Source organism: Xiphophorus couchianus, chromosome 7 (assembly GCF_001444195.1).
Source record: "Xiphophorus couchianus chromosome 7, X_couchianus-1.0, whole genome shotgun sequence".
NCBI classification, from domain to species: Eukaryota; Metazoa; Chordata; class Actinopteri; order Cyprinodontiformes; family Poeciliidae; genus Xiphophorus; species Xiphophorus couchianus.
Window position 1 is genome coordinate 30,915,057 of NC_040234.1, and position 25,256 is coordinate 30,940,312.

The window sequence follows — 25,256 nt, forward strand, 5'->3', positions numbered from 1 at the left end:
GTTTATGCGGGAGGGAAGCAGAAGAAGAATGTCGCGGAAATGATGGAATGATCTTGTCTTTCTTCTCCACCCCCTCTTCCGTTGTCTCATTTTAGCCGACCATCTGGTGTTGTCTGCTAATGTCTATACTCGCTGTAGAACAAAGACGTTACACCACCTCTACATGCAATCAGGCTCTCACTCAGTTTGCCGATCTGTGACTTACAGCATATTCATACACAGTCCACGGTATAGCAAGTATACATCATGCTGTGCTGGCTCTCTGTGTAGGCTAAACACATCACAAACTCGCACACTTGCTCGTTTATACAGTGTGAAACCTTTTTTCTGCAGTGATTTTCTTTGCATATGAGCAGGGATATGCCTGCTGAGTTGGCTAGTGGTTCGGAACTAATGTTCGACACAAATATCCTCTTTTCTGCCTGCAGATAACTCAAACATGTCTTTTTTTCCTCCCCCCTTATGTTTTGTTGTTCTTTCATATATGTTTTATGTTCCTACAGGGTCAGTTCACATTAATGAACTTTTTGTGTGGTGTCGCAGGCAAAATTTCATCTGTCATCAATTGAACAAAGAGAATGGCACCTAAAAATACATACGATTATTTTTTTTAAAAACGCCCCAAAAATGAGTACACCGTGGTCAGTCATGCAGGATCTGATGAGTGTGTATGAGTTGTGTCCCCAAGCCATTTTACATCAATTCACATCATGGTACATGTGACCAATAAAATTTATATTGCATTCTTAGACATTTTGGATCGCCGGGCAGCACTGAGCCAAAGATTAAGCTCTAACTTGAATAGAGGGTAAGGCCAGTGACCTAGATGTCCATAATGTCCCATTTGTGACCTTAATCACTCCATTACAGGGATTGCTTTGACTAAAATGTATTATCCTGGCATTCCCAACCTAAAGACTTAAAAAAATAAAACCGCCAAACTTTCTATTGTCCCAAATGAATCAAAGAGCAGTGTAAAACAGGGCACATTTAAAGAAAACATATCTAGTTAATACTGCCTAGTGTCGATCCATCCAGAACTTCATAGTATAAACCAATCCAGTGATCAGACACTGATATTTTGTTCTTTTACAAAGCAAAAAGGATGTTTTCTGCATTTTGAATTTGAACATTACTAGTTTGATCCATTCTAGTAGGTTTGTTTCAATTTTGAACTCTCCTGACATGATCACAAAGTATTACACATTTATAATAAGATAGTAAATATATATATTTTTTACAGCTCTGCTTTGCTTTTTTATTAGTCTGCAAAAATGTGTACATTTGTTTTCTATGGGCTTTTTGTTAGTCATCTTTTGACCTCCTATTCTGCCAATCTATTCTTCTCTCTGTCCCTATTTTAACAAAAGGAGAAAAAAAATCTTTAGTGCCAGATGTTCCTCACACTCACATTGGCATGAAATCAGTAAACAGTTAGTAACTGGTGACGGAGCATGTTCTTAACAAGGCAACTGTATTGAACAGTTTCTTTACTCTGATTAAGCCTCATCCATCACTACCAGCAAGCCTGTGCATTGGTGTGCTTCTTCCCCTCAGTCTGTTGTTTCTTTGTGCGTGTGAGAGAGTGCATCGCACTGAGACTGTCACCAGTGTGACCTCACAGTCACTACAGTAGATCCCCCATCTGTTACACCACTCTGAGACCTGTTTATACACAGACACACATACACACACTTGGCAGCTTGGTGTCTCTGCAGGAGCTGCCATCATCCCAGTGGAGAGCAGTCAAGAAGGGTATCACATCTCTCTTCTGTGGTTTTCTGTCTCATCTCACGTCTTTCTGCTGTTTATCAAGGGCCTTTCAGCTCCTTCATTCTCTTATCGTCCAACATCACTGTTGTGTCTTAAAGCGTTGACCACAGGAGAGACGCCAACGGTCGCCAACGTCAGATTCGACTGCACACCTCAGGGGATCAGCTTGGATATTTCACAATGCTGCTGTTATTCTTAGAGACAAAGACTTAGCTTTGCTGTAAGTTGTTCCTTGTAGACAACGGAATCAGAAAAATATACTTCCAACTTTCCTTCTTGCTTATATGAAACCGTGGCAGTAGTCAGACATTACGGAGCACTTTCTGTCACAGCAAGGTGGGTTACAGGTGTTGATTCACAAGGCCCCTTCTTTCATTGTTTCGTATGTATGGTCTGTGCTTGTTCCTTACAGGGTTGCTATGCAGTCTTCTATTTCATGAAGGACAAAAACCTAATGATGCCAAGTAAATAAGGTTGAACAAAAATGTTCTTAAAATTCAGCATATGGGCTTCTTGCTCAAAATAATAAAAGAAATCACTGGTCAGAGCTGTGGTTTTGTGCTACCTTTAGTTGTGAAAACAAGAAAATATGTATTTTCAAAACTTTTTTGCATTATGATTACTGTTTATAGGGGTAAGCTTGAAATGCAAAGCACTTAGAGAAGTCAAAATTAGATTGCACCATGGATTCTCAAACGTTTTAGGTACTGAACTATAGTTTTGATACTCAAATACTATGTGTAAAATCATTAGGCAAATGAGCCTTTTGGCCATGTCATTTTTATATATATTTTCAAATTCTAAGTTATGCATACTTCAATACCTATTCATCTTGAACATATTAGGTGTGGTATTTGTTTATGCAGGGAGGTTATATCCTAAATATACAACCTGTTGCATACAATCAACTGGGATGCAAGACATGTTGGGTGAAAGAAAGATCCAGAAGAATCAGATATGAAACTACCAAGAAGCCACTCCCCTGCAGAGCCATGTCATGTTCCTTAACTGCAACTAGAAGACACTTCCTTCAAACTGTGGTACCAGAAAAAGTCAGCATTGCTCAAGAAGGCATGCATTTTATTTTCAACAATGCTCAATTACATGCATCAAAGCAAGCCAGTAAAGACCTTAAAGTACAATGAGATGAACCCCCTTCCTCACCTCGCCTGACCTCACCTTGTGGAATCGTAAAGGGGAATTTTAAAGTGAAGGAAAATAGTCAACCTCTTCGAATAGTGTCTAGCAGGCTGTGTTTGAAGACTGCATATCAGCCTTTTCTGTAACAATAAATGCTTAAATATTACCATTATAATTAGCCCTTTATATGGCAGTTTTCATTCAAATTGCACATAAGCCTGTGGTTTTAAGATTGTAACAACTGCATTTGCCTGTGCTTTTTACAGCAGAATCCATTGATCTTTTTTTATTTTTCTCACAATTCTGCCCTACTACGCTTGTTGTCCAATTGCAAACACTTTGCACCATTTTGGAGTCCAGCTTGACATTCTGTGCATCCTTTAATGTTTTGTTTTGTAGAATGCAGAAACTGGTCTTGCAACATCATGACGCCATCTCCACTAACGTCAGAAGCCTTTCATTTTTAACATGTAATTTTATTTCGTCGTCCAGCCTCTGTAGGACTGCAGATGCTTTGTTTAACATTAAAACTATGTAACATTACTACTCCGGCCATTTCGAGAAACTATTGATGGCATTTCACTTTGTGAACTCGTCTCAAGTGGTCAGTGATTGGACAGTAATTTTCAGAAATGGGAAGCCGTTATGTTCTGCTTAGTCCAAGAATGGGTCAGAGAGGTAGCAAGTCCAGGAAGGAAATTCAGACATTCCTCTTCCCAGAGACACTTCTTCTGGGATATGGTGTTGAAAGGTCAGAAATAATATACACTCACCACACCTTTGAACACCTTTCTAGTACTGCTTCTGACCGCCTTTTGCCCTCAGACCTTCCTCAATTCAGTCTAGAATCAGAAACATTCCTCTCAGATTTTGGTCCATGTTGACATGGTCCAAGTTGATTATTTTTGCTTTATTATGGTGCCTGAACCTTTGGACATGACCTATAGCAATGCAGCTTTTAACATTGACATTTTATTAAATACCATGGCAAAACTATGTTTAAGTAGACCCCTTATGTTATCCTGACAACTCAAATTATAATCATTATTCTTCTTATTTCTCATGTCATCCAGTCTTTCTCTATGTCTCTCTCCATCTCACACTTCATTTCTCTTGTAGAGGTGATGTAGGTGAAGTAGTTGAGTGTTCTCACTCATTTTCACATAATGCGTCCTTCCATCATTCTCTACTGCACGTTTTCTGGCTCTGTTTAATAAAACTCACTCACCGACTGAGCTGTCTCTTTGATAGCGTGGCCTCCTGTAGATCTATCATTGTGGCAAACCCATTTAAATGTTAAACGACCTGCACGAGAAGGTTCATCTGTGCAAACGGCTTTTTCTGTCATTGGGTGGATTTGATAGAGTTAATGTAGCAAAGAATCAAACACCTTTTATAGCCACGAATGGAAACAGAAATACAGAGGCTCACTGCAGTTTGTGCTTTCATCATTACACAGAAAATGTGTTCCTATCACAGCTGCATAGCTGGAATAATAGAAATGTTTTATGAAAGTGTTCTGTGAGTTAAAGGTTTGTATGTTGTGCTTGTCTAATGTTCCATGAAAAAACAAAGACTTGTTTAAGGTCAATGCTAAGTCAAGCCAAGTTGTTGTACTGCAGAGACTTCCAAAAAATAGACAGGTCTGAAGTATTTCCCACAAAATTATAGTAAAAAATTAAGTTATTAAAGCTCAGTTACTGTATGCAAATAGATTTTCATCAGCCAAACATGTATTTTCATATGAAGGGAAATCATGTAAGCTCTTCTGAGTACCCTTGCTTAAGTTGAATTTGCTCTAGCATTTGTTATCTTTTAAGCTTAAGAGAACTTAAAATCATGAATAACAAAGGATGGGAGTAAAACCAAATAAAAGTGGCAGAAAACAAATAAAATGGATGTTGTAAAAAAGTTTCAGGCAGTGAAAGAGTTTTCACTGCAATTATAAGCAGAGCGTGGCTAACATTTTCCACCAGTTTATTTATTTTTTCTTTTTTTTCTCTCTCCAAGGTCGGGGAACTTCCTATCGGGTCTGGACAGTCAGTTATTCTTCCAGCAGGGAAAACAGTTTTCTGCAGAGCTGAGGACTTTATGTCGGCTTAACGCTGTTAAACCTACAATCCCCACAGGCAAACAGCAGTGTTTAAACCTAACACTCCTGACCCACAAAAATGCACAATCTCATACACATACTGCATTCATCCATTTTTATTGACAGCTACATAAACAGATATTGACAGTCTGTGAGACTGACAAATCTACAGCTGCAGGAATTTAGATTAAATTAAAGAAAACAAGTACATTGCTTTGTTCAGTATAACAAATATGTTGCAACTTTTGTATTCATGTTTGTTACTCTCAAATTGTTTTATTTTTAAAAATAAAACAATATTAAATTAATTAATACTCCTTCTGTTGGTCAAACCAATTAGACCTCCCTCTGAACTGAATGTTGTTAAATTTTGCACCTTGATATTAGTAAATATGTAAGAGCAAAGCAAAGGACAAAAAACAAGAGTTCATCAAGTTGTGCAAAGCTATAATACTTTAATGCAAAGCTTATTTTAAAATCAAGAAGATCTACACCACAGACTCAATCATTTAATATTTGTAAAGCAAAAATAAAGCCACAATTTGTACAAAATACACTAAAGTACACTATGCAAATTCACTGTTATGGGAAAATGTTCTTGTCCTACAACAGCCTATATGCTTTATTTTTAAACTCATGTGGACAAATGGATATTTATTATAGATATTTAATATTCTGAGAAACACATTTATTTGTTTCTCAGAAACAAGATTGTCTAGAAAGACAATCTTAGTTATCCAGTGGGACTGCGACCTAGAGCGCAATACCAGTTAGGAGGTCAGGGGCCAAATAATATTTGGAAAATGACCATGATAGCACGTATATCATTTCTTCCTCATTTGGATATTAGTTTGCAGGGAGGGAAAACATTCCACTGTCAAATGTCAACTGATTTCCTTGAACACTCCGAAATACAAACAAGATGCAGACCCATTCATTAAATTAGAATATTACTGAAAAGTAACATCATTCCCAAATGAAGCTACCAATAAAAACAACAGAATATTATATCAGACCAAGAAAAAAAAATACAAATGTGGGCTTGATGGAAAATATGTTTAATCCTTGCTTTATCCTTGCAAATTATTTTCTGATTTGTTGAACGAATCTCTGTGTTGACATGTTGAGATTCATTCTCACCATGTATCTCTCTTAAGAGAGTGATCTTAAAGTGTATCAGAGATCTTTTGTTTTGTGATCTTTTGGTTTGTTTTGAATTTTAAATTTAGTTTTCTTCAATCAGTTTTGTTGGACTGGAAGGTATTTTAGAAAATATAACAAAACACTTATTTCTAACATTTCACAATTATGTTTCAAATAAAATTACTAAATTTATCCAAGAACAAAGTCTTATTGGAAAAATATATTCCATATGAGCTGAAACTATGACAGCTCTCCTGCTGAGCCGTCACAGGCTTCAAACACACACTTTTATTTGGACACTCTTTGTTTAGAGTATTTTTTCCTTTAACTGTGTCCCACACTCGGTGATTACTGCCATACAGCTGCCCTAATGATATGGTGTTTTTCACCATCTTTTTGTTTGTCTGTTTTTTTTTTTACCTCAACAATCCATCTGTGGTTCTTTTCTTCTTTTTTGTCAGGTTTACAATTGTTCTCTTTTATATTCTCCTCTGCTTTTGTCCTTCAGGCTCTCTGTGTTGGCTGTATTCTTCAATTACCTCTTGTAAAATGCAGAACTTTTATTGATATTGCTGAGCTGAAAGAGGGAGAAATTGGTGCATAAAAGCAGACAGTCCAAATGGCTTTTTTCTTCTTCTTTAGACTTGTTTTTCTTCAGACCATTTTTTAGTCATGGAGAAATTTAGCTGAAAAGCACCCTGTGCTTCTTTCTCGAAAATGGAAAAGCTTTTAGTTTAGCTTTTGGAGACTATTCACGTCCAATAAGATGAACTCTGTCACCCAGTTTTCAGCCATCTCCTCATATCATTAATGCCTCTCACCTGATCTGTAGGATCTTTTTCTTCTTTTTTTCCCCTAGAAAGATGAGTTGTCTCGTTTGCGTGGCGTGGTTTTGGAGAACGGGAAGGAGCAGCTGATGTTTGAGGTTCCCCTCAATGACACTGGCTCGGCGGGACTTGGGGTCAGCCTGAAGGGAAACAAGTCCAGGGAGACGGGAGAGGATCTGGGAATTTTCATCAAATCCATCATTCATGGAGGAGCTGCATACAAGGTGACATACAATTAATCAAAAACACAATTTAAAGCCATTTGTTATCTTTCAGTTTAAGATGCCTTGCAACAGTGTTGTTTGTTTAGTTGTACACCGTTGAGATTTTCACATTCTGTCATATAACAACTACAAACCTCAACATATTTTTGGTATTTTGTGATCAACCAGCAAAAAGTAGTGCTAAGTGGGGAAGTGAAATAAAAGAATACATGCTTTTCAAAAATCTAAGTAAAATTGGGGTGCACAGTTACTATCCATTTTATTAAATGTTAACCAGAGTTCACTTGTAGCCGTGCAAAAAACCTTATAGGAACAGCAAAATGAAACACAAGGAACACAGAGGATGGGTTAGGGGAACAGCTTTGAAGAAATTTAAAAGCAGGGTTAGGTTATAAAACAATGTCCCAAGCTTTGACACAACTACTCTAGATTGGTCAGTCCATCATTTGAAAATGAAATGAGTATAACAGCAGCAAACCTTCAAAGACATGGCCATCCAGCAAAGCTACAAGTAGCTACAGCTCAGAGGAGAGAGTCTGTTAACAGGATGATGATTGGCCTTTGTGTGTGAGTGACAAATTCCTGAAAGAAGGCCATCCTCTTGTTTTTGAGGTTCAGTATTTGCAAATGTTTCTGAGAAACATGGCTTCAGATTATTCGCAGACAACCCACCTATTCACAAATGGTTTCGCAGAGCATATCTGAAATATTGTAAAAAAAAAAAAAGAAAGCAACTTGGGAAGCTGAAATACTTAAACTCAATGATACATAAGACACTATTGGTTGGCGATTATGAAGTAAGCAATTCAGGTGCACCATTTTTCTTGGCACTGATTGGCTGAACACCCTAAGGGTAGAGTTAAGAAAGATATGATCATTTGTCCCAAAGCGGTTTCCACTGTGCAAAATAATGCATATTAAAGTATACTTAATATGCAGTCGCCTGCATATTAAAGCAGGTGACTGTAGTACCTAACCCTAATACTGGTGGTCCACTGTAGTGGACATAGGTAGAAAAAATGTTAGATGACAATATATCAGAACCTTTTTGCCTATTTGGAAAACCCTGTGGTACAAAACTAACAGCCTCAACACATAATCCATACAGAAAAACATGGTGTTCAGATCAAGTTGTGCTCAACAGGGGTAGGAAAATTGGTCAACCCCAAAGAGAAGATGGACGAAGCTAAATACAGGGCAATCCTGGTGGATCCTTGATGCTGGGACACAGGGTATCTTCCTGCAGGACAATAACTCTAAACATAAAGGCAGAGCTATAATAGGATGGTTATGTCAAAGCAAATTCTCTGAATATGTCCCAGTCAAAGTCAAGAGCCAAATTAAATTGTGAACTCATGATAACACTTCAAAGTTACTCTTTTTCTAGTGTGACTAAACTTCAATCCTTTTGCAAGCCGGTAGAGACAAGGTTGAAAGACCCGTAGCTATAATTCTAAGTGCTTATAGAAAGTAGTGACTTGGTGAGATTGGTTACAAAGGAATTTGTATAAAAAAGAGAAATTTTGTATCATTTTCCTTCCTCTGCATATTTATCAATAGCTTTATGTTGCTTTCTGAAATAAAATCCTGATTCAATTCACTGAAGTTTGTGTGTAAAAAGATGTGAAAACTTTCAAGGTTAAATGCTTTACCTAAATACTTAACTAACTCTGTATTACAGTGGTAAATATGGTTTGTCTCTTACTGCCTCACTTGCATTCAGGTGCACTTTATGGCTTAAAGGATCAAAGCGTAACATCATGGAGATAAAAAGCAGAAAATAAACATTTGACTACCAGATGGTCTCACTGGGTCACTTCAAATGTTTCTTCTTCCCTGTGGCTTTCTGCTCCTTTTCTGTTCACCTCTGACCTTTTCCTCATCAGGAAGCAGATGATGCTTCTTAACAGCTAAGACAAAAAGGCAAGCAAATTTATACACGTTAAACCACTCTGACTGCAGCTGTTGGTGCCACAGACCCTATAACTTAATTAGAAAGCATTGGGAATAATCTTTAAGAGATGTCCAACAGTGGGAGTCACTGTGGTGGAGGCCGAGTTGTGTCATTTAGTCATGGGAGTATGGGTGAGTATGTGCATGAGAATACTGCGCCATGTGATCTTTTGGTGTTGACTTTTGGTGTTTTGGTCTTTGAGGTGTGGATTTTCTTGTTTTTTTGATTATTGATATGTCTGAAATAAAATGTTGTGCGTTTACAGGATGGGCGGCTGCATATCAATGACCAGCTCATCGCCGTAAATGGAGAGTCACTGCTGGGACGCTCCAACCATGCAGCCATGGAGACACTCCGACGATCGATGTCTCAGGAAGGAAACGTTAGAGGGATGATTCAGTTGGTGGTGCTGAGGAATTTAAAGGTACATTGGTACTTAGTTTAGCTAACTTCAAAGCAAAAAACATTGGTTAAGATGCTTTATAATTTACTTTAAAAACAATTAGCTAAAAGTGATTGAAAAAAGGCCCCAAAAAAGACCTGTTTTTCCTTTTTTTGCAATAACATGGGAAGACCATGAAACTCTACGATAAAACTAGCACAAGACAACAGTGATAGCAACTGCACCACCATGCAGGCTTTGATTAGAATCCAGCAGAACTAGAATAACAAGGAAATGTGGAAAATAGAAAGTTTTCAAGCAGGATTTAAAAGACTGTACTGTCTCTGCAGAACAGATTTCAAGGGGCAGGTTGTTCCTGAACAGACTGATGCTCTGTAGCTGACGGGCGTTATCCACACAATGCTACTTTTTAACCGATCAAAAAGTGAGACGAGGACTTTGTAGTTTCTATTACCATCTTTTTTTATCTGAAAATTTTTAATTTTTTTTAAAATAAAAAAACCTTAGTGTTTACTGCAAGTCTATCTGTAAGTTGATGCTTACGCTCATGCAGATTGGACTGTGTGGTGTGCTCCTTGGTTTCCAGGATGCTGTTTTGTGCCTTTACAGAACAGCTGTTTTTTTTTTACAGAGACCTAATTACAGTCAGGTCAGCTGTTCCAGGCACTTCTGAAGGCGAGCTGGTTAGACACAAATGCATGTCACCCTTTTCAGATTTTAGTTGTAAAACATTTTTAACCATGTGTAATTCAGTTTGCACATCACAATTATGCACTTAATTGTGTCGTTCTATCATATAAAGTTCCAATAAATGTTTCATGTTAAATGTTGCTGAAGTTTGTAGTTGCAATGTCAACATATGTGCAAAGGATCAGGAGATTCGACATGTGGTCTTTTCTTTTCCTTGGCGGGCTCTAAGAAAATAAAATTTAGTTTAATACGCCATTTCTGCACAAGCCTTTCAGCCTTGCTATCCATTCTTCTGATTCTTGACTCCAGTCTCTGCTCTGCTTTCTGCTGCTACCAGAATCAGCAGCAAAAGGAGCATTTACACGTCAGCCTTTCAAATTTCGTCTCTGAGTTCTTCGTTATACAAGTGTTCTTGACTCGGATGTGTCTCTTTGTGAGTCGAAAGAAAAAAAAAGCTTTTAATCTCATCTTCTTTTCAGTTGATGCCTTTTTACAAGGCCACAGAGTCTGTTTGCACAAGCCTCCTGCTCATATTCAGCCAGGTGAATAGGCCCTCGCAGGACTGCCTGGAAAAATACTAAATGCAGAGTTTGCATTCTCACCAAATACGCAATTAGAATTAACAGACAGAGTTAGCTCTGTCTACTATTGATACAATTTAAATGTACAGAGTTTTGCTACCTAACAGGTACCATAGTAAAGTAGCAAAGGGAAAAATGATCCCTTTCCATCTTTTTACAGTGCTGTGAAAAAATTTACTCCTTACAGATTTCTTTGTCACGTTCAAGTGTGTTTCAGCTTAATGTTATAAACTGATGTCCATATATTCTAAATTCAGATATGTTCCTACACCCCCATTATTAATAATTGGTGAAATTTTCTTAGCAAGTTGCAACTTCAACAGGCCTGTCATGATAATATATTTTGCTGGATGATAAATTGTTCCAGGAGTTATTGTGATAAACGGTAATGTTGTTTTGAGACCATTTTCAAGTTTTATAATGAAAATGGCATAATTATTCAAATACACCCTCTCAAAGATCAATGAACTTTAATTTCTAACAAACTTTAATTTTCTGGAATTGGAAAACATTTCAAATATCCAAAATAGATTAACAAAATACCCGAAACAACAAATAAAATGTCCTTCACAAACTTGGATATTTGAGATCACTTCACCAGACTTCTGTCATCCGGTCTTTAGTTGAAAGAGAGAGAGAGAGACACGAGGTAAACAAACAATCATGCAAATGGAAATTATTGATTAATACGATTAATTGATTTACGATTAATTGATTTATTTCTTATTGTGACAGGCTTAAACTTGATTACACTTTTCAGTTGTCAACAAGCTTTCCTTGTATCTCTGGCTGGGTATTTGACTCTGCTTCTTATCAGGAATGGTAGTTCTCATTTATTTCAGTTTGTTTCTTGAAATGAATCTAACTTTGCACAGTTAAGGCTTTTTCAACAGCATTCTGTTGGGGATTTTGGAATGGACTTTCCAGAATATTAAAAGTAATCTGGCATTATCCCTTCCAAATCAAGTTTTAATGTGTCATTTGGGATGACTGTCTTGTAGAAGCACTCTGTTGGGTTCATGTTCCAGTCATCTATTAGCCTTTTTGAGATTAAGAAGATAAAAACTTGGATGTGCTTTGTCCACTCAGTGTAATGCACCAGTACCGCAGCAAAACAGCACAATGCTGCTGGCACCATATGCATCTTTGTGGTAATATTGCTTAGTTTTTATCTCACCTGACTTTAAGATATGTCTATGGTTAACTGTGACATGTCCATATGTGTAGCTGTATCACAGATGTTACATTCTCTCCAAAGATGGGAATGTAAAAGTGGCTTTATTGTGAACAGTGATGCTGGTGTTCCCATAGTTTCCAGTTCATGGCAGCCATGAGCCTCAATCAATTTCTTTTCAGTGGCAATTTGGAGTTTTCTTCCAGACTTCGGTAAGAAAAAATGGTGACACAACTATATAACCTGTCCGTATGTATATAGGTATCTTTGAGCCTGTTTGGCTGAATTGAATAAATGTATAAGTAGATTACAGAAAATCTCTAGATGCTGTTTGTTGCATTAGAATTTCTCTCTTAAGAGCAAATTAAATAAATCACTAGACATTTAATTTTCTTACTAGAACTATGTGGATACCTTTGAAATATATTGCATTACCTAACCTTTTATGATTAGGTCCATTATTTTAGATTCTAGCCTGTTTTGAAGTGTAATTCTCCTAATTACTTTCAATTCATTCATTATTTCTTGTATGAGGTTGTTTGGATGCTTAAGGCCAAGTCAGCATCGTTATTTAAAAGAAACTTGGAAAGTACAATAATTGCATAAATCTGTGAAGTAAGCTAATTTGCTGCCACTTCCTCAGTCACATTCATGGGTTCATGAAACACAATAATAATAATAAAAATCTGTTGTAATCCAGGAATGTTTGCTAAAACTTTGACTGTTTTTTTTTTTAACCCAGTGTTCTAATAAATTATAGACTTCTTGTGGTTGCTGTGAGACCATTTATCTCTTGAGAGAAATCTGATTGCACCGTATCACAGGTTAATGGGAGAACTGGGGAGGGGGCCAACGGGATGTCTACCAAACTGAAGAATGATGCGTCTTGGAGGGGCTGCTCAAGCGCTAGCCACTAGTGTTCAGTGCGAGGTCAAGAGTGGGATGACAAGGAGGATTTATTACACACACACACATACACTGCTATGTCTTCTTTGTTGTTTGAGATGAGAGCTCATCCAACACGGAGGAACACAACCACATTGTTTTACAAATTCAAAATGACACACAGATGGATGCATATTAATGAGAATGAACATCAGTTTTTTTCTACACACACAGAAGACAAATAAATGCAAATTAATTCCCCAAAGAAATTGTCAGGAAAAAAAAAAACACACCAAGAGTGTAATCCATTCTTTGTTTGAGCATTAGAGGGGCCCTCAGAGGGCTCTCCAAGCAGGAGAAAGGTGTCGGTGTGATGGTTAGTGCCACACAAACATTGAAAAGTGAAGCACTTCTGAAGATCCTTACAACTCAACGGGGCGTGGGAAAAGAGTCCTCCACTGTCCTCTGGCTACTTTTAAAGTTTCCCAATCCTGCTGAGACAGACAACTAAAAGAAGCTTTTTTCTATTCATCTAGTTAAAGATGCAACAATCAGAATTTTGTGGCCTATTTTCAAACTCCAGACTTTACCCTGCGGATATGGACTTTAGATTATTCTGATTTCTTTTTAAGAACTAAAGACATACAAGACATACAGCCTGTAATTTTTTTAGTCTTTCTGCCTTGAGCTGTCTTTAATTGTGACAGAGATGACATTACATGACTGTGTGAGAGAAACAATAATGGTTTTACTATTATATTATATTAAGACAGACAAAATGATTACTGACTTCTAAACTTGCTTTAGTATCTTATTTTAGAAATTAGCATGCATAGCGAACATTACTTAAACATTTCTCTCTGGAGCTTAGCCATAAGTTTGAAATTTCTTAAATTCAACCACCAGCTTTGCAGTGACATGTTCAGCCTGCATGACATTTGATGAAAGTCTTGCTCTCTCTCGCTCTCTTGCAGCCTGAATTAAGTGCAGACATGCCACAGAAAATTATTTCTTTTAAATAGCTTATTTATACCTGGCTTTATCTTTAATATCACTGATTCTGAAAATAGTTACCTTGAGTTTTTTTTCACACAACATGAATTTAACAGACAATTTAAACAATACTCATATACTATACACTTATTATTTCTTTGAACAATATTAAATAAGCTTAATTTTTTAACATTTATTTTATTAGGGGGAAAAACATGCCCCGATTTTTATTAGCAATCCTCTGTAGTTATCTGTGTACATTGTCTGTGTCTGTGCATATAAATGCTGTTGTGGAAATGCTGAGTAATATTTGTTATGTTTCCTTTTAGGATCAATATGAGGTGTCACCCAATCGCTCCTTTGACAGTTTGTCTGGCATACCAGGACTTATCAGCCCATTCAAAGGTCAGACAGGCTTCGTCAGTCAAGCCCCAGACTCTGTCCACCCCACACAGGCATCCAACCCCATCTATTCCTCCAGTGGTGAGTGTAGCTTTTTTCATATCTGTTCTTTCTCTTCCACTCAACCCACTTATAAACTAGCTTGAAGTTAATGCATTTTTATCTACATTTAGTACAGATAAAGGACTGAATTCATGCAATGTAACAAAAACCTTTTCAATATGTGAGAAAGACAAACTGTAAATAAACCATAAAAGAACTTTAGGAAATTAAGTTATTTCAGACACTTGAGAGAAATCACACAACCAAATGTAGGCATAACCTTATGTTGATATTTATTATGCTGTCCATTCTTACAAAGCGTCCTTTAAAATGCCTACATTACTTTTTGGTATCAGAATCAGTTCTTTATGTAATTTGATGGGTTTTTATTCTTCTCTCCTTCCAAAACCTTTTGGGCTAAAGTCAGCTTCCTAAATTGCATTTGAAGGCAGCATTAATTCCAAAATGAAAACACATCAGCTGGTTTTTGTTTAGTAATTATAGCCTCACCACAGGTTTAATTACAGTAATCTACACTGAGCATTGTTCTCCCGTAATAAAGTCATCAGCGTCTGTGGGAGAAATATAACTGTACACATACCTAAATGATTCTACTTCTACTCTTCTACATTTAAAGCCACTGGAGAAGCCCTGTGTAAATTTAACTAATTGTCTGTTTCAGATGCATACCCATGTTATATTCGTGTTTGATAATGACCAGGCGTCGTGTATTGATCAAACACTTTTATTAAAGTATTTTTTCATGGATCTGCTCAAATAGGTCTCTCACAGGTGTGTCACAAAAGACTCTCTCCTTCTGTCATCCTATTCTTTACATTTATGCATTCACATAAACTCGTGCTCGCCACCTAGTGCACATAAACATAATTCATTCAATCATCACAACCCACAGTGTAGAAATTATGAAGACCTGAGTTTATCTTGCCACCACATGGTGGGGCGGGGATATAGTGACGGAGGAAAAGTTTTCTTCTAAGTCAGAAAATGTAAGCAAAGAGTCGAATAATGGGGTTACCACAGGGTTTCCAAAGCAACTATTAGATACCATCTGCAAGCCAAGTGGTTGATTTTAGAGGGATGGCAGGAAAAGAAAGCTTTTTTGTCTAGCCAAGATTAACGTAAATGTCTGGAGTTTGCGAAAAACAACTGGAATTTCGGCTGAAGCCATGTGCTTGTTAAAAATGACAAAATAACATGGAGTTTTGTTTAACAACAGCCATTCCAAGTAGGTCTGGTCTCATAATTTAGATTTTCAAGCAGTTTTACTTTCTGAAAATGTTTTAATTTTTTTTGTTACTGAAAATAATTTGGTTGTTTTGAAGCTTTTCCCACTATATTGAAGAAGTTAAGTAAATCAAAAATGTGCAACATTAGCACTGTAAAATAAAAAAACAGTTGCTAAAAAATAAAGGAATGACTTCTGTTACTCTTTCATTCATTTTACATTCCAGGCTTTCTTTTTGTTTACATATTACTCTTTTTTTTTGCTTTATTTTCAGAATGAGAAAAAAGTCAGATTAGAGTTCTCTGAATTTTGAGAACAAGTCTCATAACTCAGAGTTCAGACTTTAATCTCAGACTTCAGATTCTTTTCAGTATTTTTTTCTCAGAATTTTGAGATTATAATCTGAACTCTGACTTTTTCTAATAATTCATAGAAAAAATGTCAGAAAAAATGTCTCAATTCTTTATTTTTCCAGTGGCTGTAGACAAATCTGATGAACAGTTAGTTACATTGTAAAGTAAATTTTTTAACTGCTCAATGTTCTTTCTGTCATATTCTCACACTATAGCTGCTTCTTTGCCTGTGTTTTGTGTGTAATAATCATGTGTAATTGTATCTTTGTGTGTTCCTGTATTTTTCATGTTTTGGTGGATATACATTTGTTTGCCAGAGTAAGTTAACAGAACAGATTCCCACAATGTTAGACGTGTTGGCTTTTTTTTTTTTTCAGAACAGTTGGTTAGGGTTTATTAAGTGCTGTTGTGGTAAGTCTTTAGGATATAAATGTAAATTATTGTTCCATTGCTTGTGCGCTCGTCATTGTTCTCTCTGCTTGTTTGTATGAAAGTGTGCCTTTTTGGTCCTGCATGATATCTCTGCTTGTTTTGAGTCGTGTTAGTCTCCGTTGTGTGTGGGGGTGTGCATGTGGGTGTGTTGGTTCAGGGATTTTTTGGCCAGTATCAGACAGTGTTGGTTTTATTTGTCTGTGTGTTTACACTGAATCCGGCAAACAGCTCTGACCTTGAATACACTTCGCTGTTCAAACTCACCTCAGCTATAGTGTCATTTGGATGAATATGGTGGTGTGTGTTTGCATTTCTAAGCCTGTGTTTGTGTACAGTAGACACATATCTTAGGCTCTCTGAGTTATTTTGCTTGCTTGGTTGTTTATCTTTGTGCATTAGTGTGTGTTTGTGCCTGCCAGTGTTTTACTCTGCTAATGAACTGTTTCATACTCTGAATTCATTTCATTTGGCAATAAGGCCCAAATTAGAATTATATTTTGTTATTTTTTCCCTTAATGTCTGCCTATTTACAAGAATAAATTGAGAATAAAGAATCACTACATATGTATTTATGCACATGTGTTATTTATGTATTTATGCTGTAGATTTCAATAATTATTTATCTCCTTGACTGCATTTTATTATATCTGTTACTAGGATACTTTGCTTTAACTTTTTTCCCCTTGTTGTTTTTCTGTTTTATTGTTTTCCATTAGAGAGGTATAAGCTAGAATACGTTCAACTGTTGCTCTCAGTTTTTGTAATTTGGCTGTTAAATCATGTAACTTACATTAGAATAGAAATACATAGTAATAACATGAAATATTGTCTCAGTGGGAAATTCAGGTATACCAGCAACAAAACAACATGTAGATTTACACACACAAAATAACAACTGTATTTTTAATTAGTTTGGACTATGGAGTAGTATTTCAAAACACTGGTCTTTACTTGCAAAATAAAAAACAAACAAAAAAACCCATCTATGCCTTGTTAAAATGTGCTAATGACTGTTAGAGGTTGTGTTATGGTCTAATAGAATCAAACTTATAATATAAGGTTACTTTCCTTCAGATGTGTCTGGGGCTTTCATCAATGTGAGCAGTCATGAACAGTCCCAAATACAAGTCAATTTTGGACTAAAACCTTAAGATATCTGAAGATGAAGACTTTTTTTCTTTAGCCTGAAAAATCCCCTAAAAATATGTACAAAAAATGAAGATAAGATGACTGTTTCCAACAGGTATATTTGTTTTTCAGTGGAATTGGGTGTGATTTATTTCATTGTTTGTGGAGAAGGTCTTTGAAATGACTGTTCATCGTAAAAACCTGGCATTTTAACACAAGTGTATACACTTAACCCCCTGTGAAGTTCAAACCGGATTATGGATAAAAGCAGACATTTGTACATGTTTGTTCAAGCTAAACTAAATCCGCTGGTGACCAGCACAACCTCACATTAAAATCCAAAAAAGCCACATTGTTTTTTCATGGTTTGTAAAACAGACTAGCTGCAGACAAACACAGCTGACAGAAAGGAATAGTTGAGTGTAGAATAAGACAATTTGTCTATCTGCTGTTGGGGAAAACTGCTATTGATCTATCATCCACAACAAATGCCTTTTCTCTTCAAATAGCAGGAGTCAGTGAAAACAGATTTCTGCGCGTGTGAGGTGAAATAAAAAATGTGTTTTTGACAGTTTGGCTGATTAAGGTGCTAGCAGTGAAGAGGAGAAGGAAGGGAGTTCAGGGGGGGGGAATAAAAAGCTGAAAACTGAGAGGGAGATAAAATGATTTATGGGAGATCTGAGCAGAGAGATAAATGGCAGCCAAAATATCAGATTGCAAGAAAAGGAGCTGGAGAAAAATAAAGCAGGTGATTAGTGTGGAAAGAGGGAGGAAGGGATGGAGATGAAGGCGGCGTGATATCTTCAGACATGCCTGTCTTCCCCTGCAGTTCCAAACGTCTCTGCTTTCAGACGCACGTGTGCAGATGCAAGCAGATAAAGGGCATTCAGCGAAGTGATGTGCAGTAATTCTAGCTTGTGTTGTGCAGCAGCAATGCACTCTGAGAAGTGATGACTGTATGTAAATGGCACTGAAGAGGATTTTGTGTCTGTGTATCAAGTTGTCATAAGCCTAGACAAAGCCATATCAGTGTGAAACATCTGCTCCATCTTCAGCTGCCTTTTCATCATCTCTCCTTTTTTCTTTTACTTAGCTTTGCTCATCTGTACATCGTTTTTTTTTTTTTACTTTCGTCGCTTAACTTTTCTAAGAACTAAGTACTGGCAGATTTTACAAACAGTGCTCAAAACAGTACAAAGTGTAGGCAATTTAAAGTCTTATAGGCCATAAGCTTCAAATGTGGCTCAAAAAACCCTGTTTCCCCAAATGATGGAAGCAGCTAGAGGTTTACGCATAAATTACGATGAGGATAACCGATAACCTTCCGACTCGGCTGTGTTTATGTCTTCCATTAGATCCATAATGGAAGTTTTTTTCAGCCTTCCTTAAACTCCATCTCATGTAAGTCTTTTTGGAACAATGGACTCAAACTAGCACCTTTCCGCTGTGCTGCAAGTCTATTTTCACCCACCTTTCACTCATGTTCTATTGAGCAGCAGTAGCCCCACTTAGGAGGCTTTCAGACGCAGTATTGAGCTCCAGGTTGCCGACGTTTTGGAAGCACTCCGAGCCTAGAATGCGGGAAAATAGATTTTAAGCCCAACAGTAGTGCTCTTGTTGTGTTTATGGGGTATGGAGCGTAAGTACAGCACAGGCTATGATGTTGCCAGATGGATTGATTAAAGTAGGTGTTTAGGTCAGATATTTGAGAGACAAAAAAATGAAAACAGAAGCTGTAACTGGTGGACCATCTCTCTAGTGTTCAAAAACATATTTCCTGGAGAAGATGTGTAAAACATTCTAATTCATTTTTTTGTTGCATCAGAAGAATTGCACATGTGAAATATTTCTTAATATCTAACATTTAATTAGATTTTTTTGATTTAATCAGGTAGAATAATTCATTGGTACCACAATTACTGGTACTCTCTTCTTACAATATTTCACAAAATTGGAGCATACAAAAAGTGGGATCTTCAACTGTCTTGTCTTTTCACAGTCCCTCCAAATTGGGGGCCAGCATTTCATTTCCTCATAGGGCAACATGAGGGATAAACATTTATGATGTCGTAAAAATTTACGTTTGCGCATTGAGTCCAATTCAAATCTGCGTGGAACAAAGTAGAGGGAAGTACGCCTTAGTATGTTGGAGCCTTTACAGTCATGCTTTTAGACTGTGGGAAGAAGAAACCCCAAAATATATCTTTTTCAAGCTCAGTGATTTAAAAAAAATGTAAATGTACAGGGCTTTCACTTCTTAAGTCTGATATCGAGCTGTGAACATCTGGGTGTCCTCCACAAACAGAACCATTTTACATCAGACTTCAATTAATAAATGCAAGAGGGAAACTAAACAGGTTCTTTTTTTTCTTCTTTGTCTATTTAGGATTTTTTGTGACACAAGTTATCTTAAATCATAGTGATTTAGACATGAAATGACCAACAGAAAAGGGAGGAAGACATGCAGAATAGTTCCTGAGGTCAGGAGATGATTCCTGGATAGCTGATGGCCTCTTTACTGTATATGGCGGTCCAGCTTTTTGTCTCGCCACGCACCATTCCAAATTGCAATATTTTTACTTAAAACACTCACTTTAACCTTTGACATCTTGGACGCCATCATCCGTGCTATGCTTGTGTTTCTCCTGCAGTGAGACTCCAACCAACAGACTCAATATCTGATTGGCATGTAAATTGTGTGTTCATGACAGTTTGAACAGACAACCAATAAATATTACAAACTTATAAATATTACTAATTTACACAATTATATTGTAATAATGATAAACTGTCAACATATTTTCAAAATATAAAACTGTACATCACTTTTTTTTTAAGTTGAGATGACATCAGTTCAAATACATACTACCCAAAAAGAGAAACACTGCAGTCGCCTTTAAAATAAAAACCCATTTGCATAAAGTTTAAAATACCTCCCCTCATTCATTTATTGTGAGGAAGAGATCAGGTCACAAAACTATTTCTCTCAGTTTTTATGTCCTTCTCTCTGTTTTGCAGCTCCCAGTCAGATTAGGAAGCGTTAAAAGAATGTTAAAAGAAAATTATACTATCTGGTTGGAACACCAGGTTAGTTGTTGTTTGACCAGATAGTTGTTGATGCTGTCGTATTATTAATAACGACAGCTTGGCTACTTTTCTATGAAATGCACAGTAAAAACGATAAATTTTGTTGCTCATGATTGATTTGTAAAAGCAATACAAATGATAAAACATTCGGGTGAATACTTTTCATAGGTCCTGTATTTTACACCAGACGTACCTGGTATGAAATACACCAGGTAGGGATTTTAGTTTGTTGCTAAAAAACATAATTTTAGTGACTCTGACCAAATTACACAACTGCAGTTAAAGTCCCTGTAGCATTTAATAAAATCCACACATTTTATTTCTATTGTAAGGAAGAAAGATGTTTTTCTGACATGCCTCCAAAACAACCAGCTGGCGTGTAGCACCATCTAATTTCCGTCGTGGAGACTTGGTGACCCCTGCACGCCACATTCTGCTGCAGGTTTTTTGGGGGATATTTTACCGCCCTCATTATCTGCCTTAATGTGCACAATGGCAAGATAAATATGTGTGGTTCATCCTGCTCAGTGACCAGTGCATAAGAGAAAGGGGTGTTTGTGTCACATCATTTTGATACCCAGGGAACAAAATGTCATGGAATGGGTTTGTTTTCTTTCTCGCTGAATAGTCCACATTTCATAATTCATTTTATAGTTTTTTTTTATGTCCTTGACTTGTCTAGTCACTTCCCTTGGGTGCATTTTTTCAAAGCAAATCACCAAAAATACACTTTCAGCTAAATGTGAAGATATAAATATTTATCCCGGCTGTGACACAGCAGAGCATCAGCTTCATACATTCTCTCTGTGGAAATACAATTTATTATCATAAACATCAGCGTAATCTGATTCCAAAGGTAGGAAAAATCTGTTTTGGTTGGCTTTATTGTATTAATCCAGGTTATCATATTTTGTTTTCTGCTTTTCAGTGACCAATGGGAGTTATTTTCACATGGACGAGGAGGAAGATGAGGGAGTGCTGTATGGGCAAGATGTGGAGATCAGCAGCTCTAATCAGCCCTCCTTCTTACAGGAAAGGTGTGTTTGAACTTTCTACCAGAGTTCTCATACAAAAAGCTTAACTCTGTCTGATAATTAAACCCAAGCGGGGACTATTGTCTTTACTAATCACTTTTTATCGGCTTCCTGTTCTCTGCATGGAAGAAAATTACATTTAATGTCTTGATTCAATCTGAAGACAAACATATTTTTTGATTGGTTGAATTTAAGGTCACCAGGAATATGTTACATTTCAGAATTTGAGTTCAGAGTTTATTTTTTTTCTTGTGTTTTTATTTATTCAAAAAAATATATTGCAAAGCACCTGCATCATGCCAATGGAAAACAACTTGGAAAAATATTACAATCATGAACTGTGGAAAAAGATAGTATTGGATAAAAACAATAGGTGACATATACTTAATTGCTATTGAATCATAACAGCTATCTATCTATATATATATATCTTTTACATAGCTGTCTAACCACCTTCTCATTCATCTTTTGCAGTGAAAGCTCTAAGACATCCCCCATGGCCCAGCCTCAGTCTCCCACCCAGAACCAGTTCCAGCACATCAAAGCCTCTAAAAGCATGGACCTGGGTACGACTCAAAACCAGCATCACACTGGTGGGGTGATTTTCTTGTTTATCTGTTCTGCATGATAGCCGCATGCATCTCATCCTCATTTGGAAAGTTTTCCTGCCGATGCATGCCTGCTGCATTGGCAGCACAAACTGCATGCAGACTGACATCAATGCAGGCTAATATACACACATTTTGAATCTATTGACCACTTCTTATCTAATTTTTTGTGCTTTTTTGCGTTTGTTGTATTACTAACACACTCACATTATTGTCAAAATCTCTACCAGAAAGATGATAACACTGTCAGTGGTTTGATAATTGATAGGATTTGTATGTTTTAATTTCTTTCTCCGTTCCTAGTTCAATTTTCATATTTGGTGTAAAATTAAAAGAAAATGTCAGGATGGGTCTTTTATTTCTGAACCAAATGTCAGAACAGCTACTTTAAACCACCGTAATGACGCTTTTGCTGACATCTCTGTCACCTGTTGCTCCCTGATTGCTGATGTTCTCGTGCAAGTGCTGAGTGACATTTCAGTTATTGTTAAAAAGTCAGCTCAGAAATGAGCATGTGCACACTTAACGTCTATTCCTTTGCATACATCAGCGCAACATGACAGCGGTCGCAGCAGTGCAACAAAAGTGTTTTGTTTCAAATGTCACTTTGCTCAGTCCTCCTCCTCGACTTCGCTCAGCTGCCAGATGTGAGCGCGTGTATGCGTGTGGATTCGAACAAAAGAGAGGGAGAAATTTATGTGAACTGCACCAACATTCATTTCTACACAAATACCATGCTGATGATACGTTTTCAGGGCTTCGCTTAACCTCTTTTGTTGTTTTACACATTTAGATGCAGATTTACTATGAGTCAGTTTTGGTGTAAATTGGTATAGCTGTTTAATGTCTAGTCATAGCTCTAAATTTAGTCAGATTAAGTAAAGAAAGGAGGTATTTTTTTAGCACTTTTCAACCAAGCTGTTTGTAAAGTGAAGACTAATATGTTGCATATCCTTTATCACCAAAGTAAGGATGCTGCAATTAAAGCATCCTTACTTTCACGGGTTTATTTAAATTATTGCAATGATAATTCTGGACAATGTAGAAATATAAGAGGCTATAAGAGGCACACAGGCATCTTCTTAAAATGACTCCAAAATGAACTATAAAAATCTCCTCTCGACTCTTAAACACAGTTAACTTTAGCTTCAGTCAGAAAATATCTCATTGTATGCACAAGTGCCTTTTCATCAGCATATGCAAATCAGATAAGATTTGCCTCATTAGCACTTCAGTCTTTTCAAATTAAAAAAGTTGACTATCGGAACTGTAAAATATCGGTTACACAGATGCACACAGATGCCACCATAATTAAATAATATTTCTTTCTTGATGTACAAGTTGAATGCCTTAAAGAGTCTAAAAGTTAATTCTGTGCAGAACATTTTAAACTTAATTCATTAGCAGCAAGCTTAGCTCGCTGAGCTATAATTAAAGTAATCATTCAAATTCACCAGCTTTGGCTATGCCTATATCTAAAATAAAAAAAAAAACAGTAAGTTGGTTGAGTTGGACCTAAGTATTCATTTATTGAAGATGATTACTTGCTACATTCACCAGTAATTAGAGGAGATATGGACATATGATCAGTAGGCACTTTTGTCTATTTCACCAAAACAACATTAATGACCACACGATCCTTCCTTCTTTTTCTGGGATTTTAAATGACACCATAAACGTTTTACCAATATAATCAGGCAATATTGCACATTGCAAGAAATATAATGAACACAAAGTGATTTTTTTGCACTCTGACAAATTAAACAACACTAATTTACCAGGACGCAGTTTAACAGAGATTTCATGCTGTTTCAGATGTTGTAAAACACTTTTAGATTCTATTGTATGGGTCAGCTTATTGTCTTTGTTGGTCTTAATTTTATTTTGCAGCCAAACGCAATAAAACTTTTAAAGATAGTGGTCATTGTTGTGTGTATTGGTTTAGTTCTACCAGTCAGTGCCGGAAAGGTGGGAGGAGCAACAATGTGATGGACTTAGAGGGTAATTACCTTTAGGAATGATGATCAAAGCAGCGACTATGTCAGGAGCGCAGAGCCGGATGGAGAGTGACTGAAGAAAAATGAAAACATTGAAAATGATACCAAGAGGTTAAAGGTTAAAAAGGTCATAGGGGGTTACATGGTTGGCAGCAGCTTAAAAGCGAGTGAGAGGAGGCAGAATGAATGAAAAATGATGCAGAGGCTGAAGGGAGGGCGGAAAAGTGTTTCAGTAGCAGTGAAGCCGTCTTAACATTACAGGAAAGAAGGGTAGCATGTCGGCCATCTTGTAAAATGAGACATGAAGAATAATTGTTAGGTAGAGAATGATGAACTAAGCAGGAGTAACAGATGCTATAAACAAGAGAGAAAAATAAAATGTAGAAACTGCGATCAACACAGCATTAACTTAATATTAATGTCAGTTTTCTGTGTGTGTTTTTTCTTTCAGTGGCAGATGAGAGCAACATTGGATCCCTGGATGGAAGCACTTCTGGTGAGACATTTTATTTTAGTTCAACTGCAACTAAAAGAAAAACTGAATTATATTGTAATATAATGTATTATACGTACATACCTTGCAGCAGTTTAGTAAATAATTTCTGTATACCAACGTATAATAGAGTCTCCCAAACTGTCCAACAGGTGAAGCTTGTCCACATTTGTCTCATGAAGTAATGAAGTAATTTTCCAATTAGTAAATTGGACAAAAAATCCTCTGCAGTGATGAAAGATTGGTCATTTGCAATATGATAGCGTAAATCAATGTCCCTTCCAATGCTTATGTCAGATCTACAGATTCATATTTGCTTTTTCATCTGGTCTCTTTTGTCCCCGTTAATTACTTGCTGCTGTAGACAAAGCAAATTACATGAGCGGCACAAACTGTTATTCATACGGAAATGAAATCGAAGAATTGTTGTACAAAGAGAGAATCCATTTCTCTGTGACAGAGACAGACACTTTTATGTATTGAAATGGATGAATTATGGAAGGACACACTCATCTCAAAGGAAAGCTCAGGTGCACACATGGCTGATGCTTCTTC

General features: G+C 36.7%; 1 protein-coding gene across 3 annotated transcripts in view; it reads left to right on the forward strand.

Moving 5' to 3' along the window:
- The window catches only part of LOC114148216 (partitioning defective 3 homolog B-like), a 210,161-nt gene that overhangs the window by 74,363 nt on the left and 110,542 nt on the right, over window positions 1-25,256 (forward strand). For 2 of the 3 annotated variants that reach the window (XM_028023309.1, XM_028023310.1), the window contains exons 12-17: window positions 7,008-7,199; window positions 9,419-9,577; window positions 14,209-14,362; window positions 21,498-21,606; window positions 22,078-22,196; window positions 24,660-24,704. In XM_028023309.1, the coding sequence (XP_027879110.1) occupies window positions 7,008-7,199; window positions 9,419-9,577; window positions 14,209-14,362; window positions 21,498-21,606; window positions 22,078-22,196; window positions 24,660-24,704 (778 nt within the window). The remainder of the gene's footprint in view (window positions 1-7,007; window positions 7,200-9,418; window positions 9,578-14,208; window positions 14,363-21,497; window positions 21,607-22,077; window positions 22,197-24,659; window positions 24,705-25,256) is intronic. The other variant, XM_028023311.1, reaches the window with a different exon arrangement.